Source organism: Nicotiana attenuata, chromosome 10 (assembly GCF_001879085.1).
Source record: "Nicotiana attenuata strain UT chromosome 10, NIATTr2, whole genome shotgun sequence".
In the NCBI taxonomy this organism is placed as follows: domain Eukaryota; kingdom Viridiplantae; phylum Streptophyta; class Magnoliopsida; order Solanales; family Solanaceae; genus Nicotiana; species Nicotiana attenuata.
In genome coordinates this window covers 18,118,498-18,121,213 of record NC_031998.1, presented here as the reverse complement: position 1 = coordinate 18,121,213, position 2,716 = coordinate 18,118,498, and the positions used below count along the sequence as shown (strand labels likewise).

At 33.8% G+C, this 2,716-nt stretch overlaps 1 protein-coding gene across 1 annotated transcript; it reads right to left on the bottom strand.

The window, feature by feature from the left end:
• On the bottom strand, positions 1,017-2,550 carry LOC109233615 (laccase-4-like; the record flags this gene model as incomplete). Its single annotated transcript, XM_019399495.1, has 2 exons — positions 1,017-1,355; positions 1,620-2,550. Coding segments are annotated over 2 exons (1,062 nt in total), but the record flags the coding sequence as incomplete, so codon positions are not given.

The window sequence follows — 2,716 nt, the reverse complement described above, 5'->3', positions numbered from 1 at the left end:
TTGATTTCTGAAGTGAATTGAAGATATTGAACTACTTAAGATCCGAGTGGGTACACTTTGTAAAATTTTGTGCAATATGGGTATAACTTCAATGGTGGCCACAAAAGTTGGTATATATGAAAATATTCGTAAAATTATCATATAGAGCCCAATTTTATGTCATCCATTGAATTTGTACCCATTTTAAAAAAAAAAGTTTAACTGATACCCAATATTTGCATAACTTCAGATACATACACTTTCCGCTTCTTCTTTACTGCTCTTTTCTTCTTCTTTGAGCTTAGAGCTGCTTCTTCTTCTTCTTCTTCTTCTTCTTCTTCTTCTTCTTCTTCTTCTTCTTCTTCTTCTTCTTCTTCTTCTTCTTCTTCTTCTTCTTCTTCTTCGTCTTAGTTGCAAAATGAGCTTGTTAAATTTGTTGGTGTTTTGATAATTGAGATTTGTTCTTTATGATATTTGAAAGTTATATTTCAAATTCGAGCTTATTTGGAGTAGATTTGGAAATTGAATCGTGTATTGGATTGTTAAAATTCGAAGAACCAGTTTATGTTTTAGAACTTAAGATTCGAAATCTGAAGTTGCACTCAATAGATAGAACTACTTAAGATTCGAATTTATGGAGTTTCATTTGAAAGATGGAAGAACTCCATATTTGATTTCTAAAGTTGCATTAAAGAGATTGAACTACTTCAGATTCAAATTTCTGAAGTTGCATTTGAAAGATAAAAGAACTTCAGATTTGATTTATGAAGTTGTATTGAAGATATTGAACTACTTCAGATCCGAGCGACTACACTTAACAATTTTTTGTGCAATGCAGGTATAACTTCAATGGTGGCCCCAAAAGTGAGTATATATGAAAATGCCCCTAAAAATGGAGTTTTAACATATTTGGCCGCTCGACCACAATTGGAGAACCATAGTTTCATGTTATTTTCTAAAAGTCCCATTTAGGTCCCCAAAAGAAAAGAAAAAAAGATAAAAAAGAATACCCAACGATTATGCAAGAAAGGTACTACCAAAGAACACATATCTCATTTATAATTTACAGCTTTTCTCACCAACATTATCATAAAATTACTTTCATACAAACTTGTCTCCTATGATATTATAACCTTTTTTATTCTTGAAAAAGCAAACTGTTTACTCAAAGAACCTCTTTTTGCCTGCTCAAACAACTCATACCAATGATTACTCAGAATATATACACTTAAATGATAGGAAATCTTAACATGTTGGAAGATCCATGGGAGGAGGTAAAAGAGATTCTTCCGGGCCATTTCCATTATCAACCACAAAAGCCATCTTTAGTCCCCATGTTGTGTGCACCTCCAAATGGCAATGGAGAAACCAAATCCCTATAAAAATCAACCCAAAGTAATAAAAAGATTACAAAGTTTAAATCAGTTCAAACAACATAATTTTTAACTTTTAACTGTAAGAAAATTTTCCCATAATTCGATTATTTAAAAGATAACTATATGTATCAGTCCATAATAAGTGGATAACTTGAAAAGTATGGCATGTAACTTGTCATAACAGGCTAAAATACACAATACTGAAAAGGTCCTTTATACTATCTGTGTAAATAACGAAAAACCTTTATTTCCAGAAGGTTTTACCTGGATTATTTGCCCTGAACCTGATAGCAACCCAACCACCAGAAGGGGCATTTATGGTGTTCCTCTCAACAGGGTCAACAAGGTTGAACTTTTTAGGGTCTTTCACTGGATCAAAATTTCCTCTGCCTTTTCCAACCACAAAAAAATTGAAGCCATGTAAATGCATTGGATGGTTCTCAGGGCTCAACAATCCTGTATCTTGCATTATTACTTGGACATTAGAATTATAAGCAAGTCTATATAGCCTAGTCCCTTCCATTGTCCTCAAGTTTTCTGGTGGAATCCCTGTGTAGTCAAATGTATATGCTGGATTTCCAGGGAAATCATCAGTAAACACTCCACTTTTATTGAAGAAATGTGCATTAAGTAGTGACACACTTGGCATAACAAATGTAACATTATTGATAGCTGCCACGATTCGAAATCCTCTATAACATGATTCACAAGGGTTGAGTCCAAGACTAATGGTGAAAAAAAGGGAATGATCAATTTTCTGAAGTGGGACTTTTGCTGGATATTTTCTTGAATTCAAGCTTCTGAGAGAGTCCACAAATTTAATTGCAATAGGGGTGGCATTTGTAGGCGGCGGCACGGTTAAAGTTGTTGTGGTGGAAGAAGTATTGGTGCCTAGATATTGTAAAGTAGCAGTAGCAGTTCTGTTATTAACTAAGACAGGAGAATCCATGTATGGTGATGTTACCATTAAGTATTTTCCAGTTCCAAGATCAGCTGATAAAATGACATTTGTAGTCTGTCCTGGAGTTGTTAAAATGGTCTCAGTTTTAAAGGGTTTAACATATGAAGCATCAACTTCAACCACAGTGACTTTGTGTCCAGCAATCTTAAAGAAAAGTTCTTCATTCAGTGCAGCATTGACTATTCTCAGTAAGTACTTCTTGCCTGGCTCCACTAGGAAAGTGAATCCCTCTGTGGATTATTCGACCCAAAAAAAAAAAACGAGTTATGTTTACGTACCAAGTGATCTAAAAACGTAATTAACAATATTCAAGAAACTTATAGATTCCCAAACTTTAGTTTTGTAAAAGTACTGATTTGGGTTGGAAATTTAGGTTTGTAAAATGAAAATAGTGTTTGGT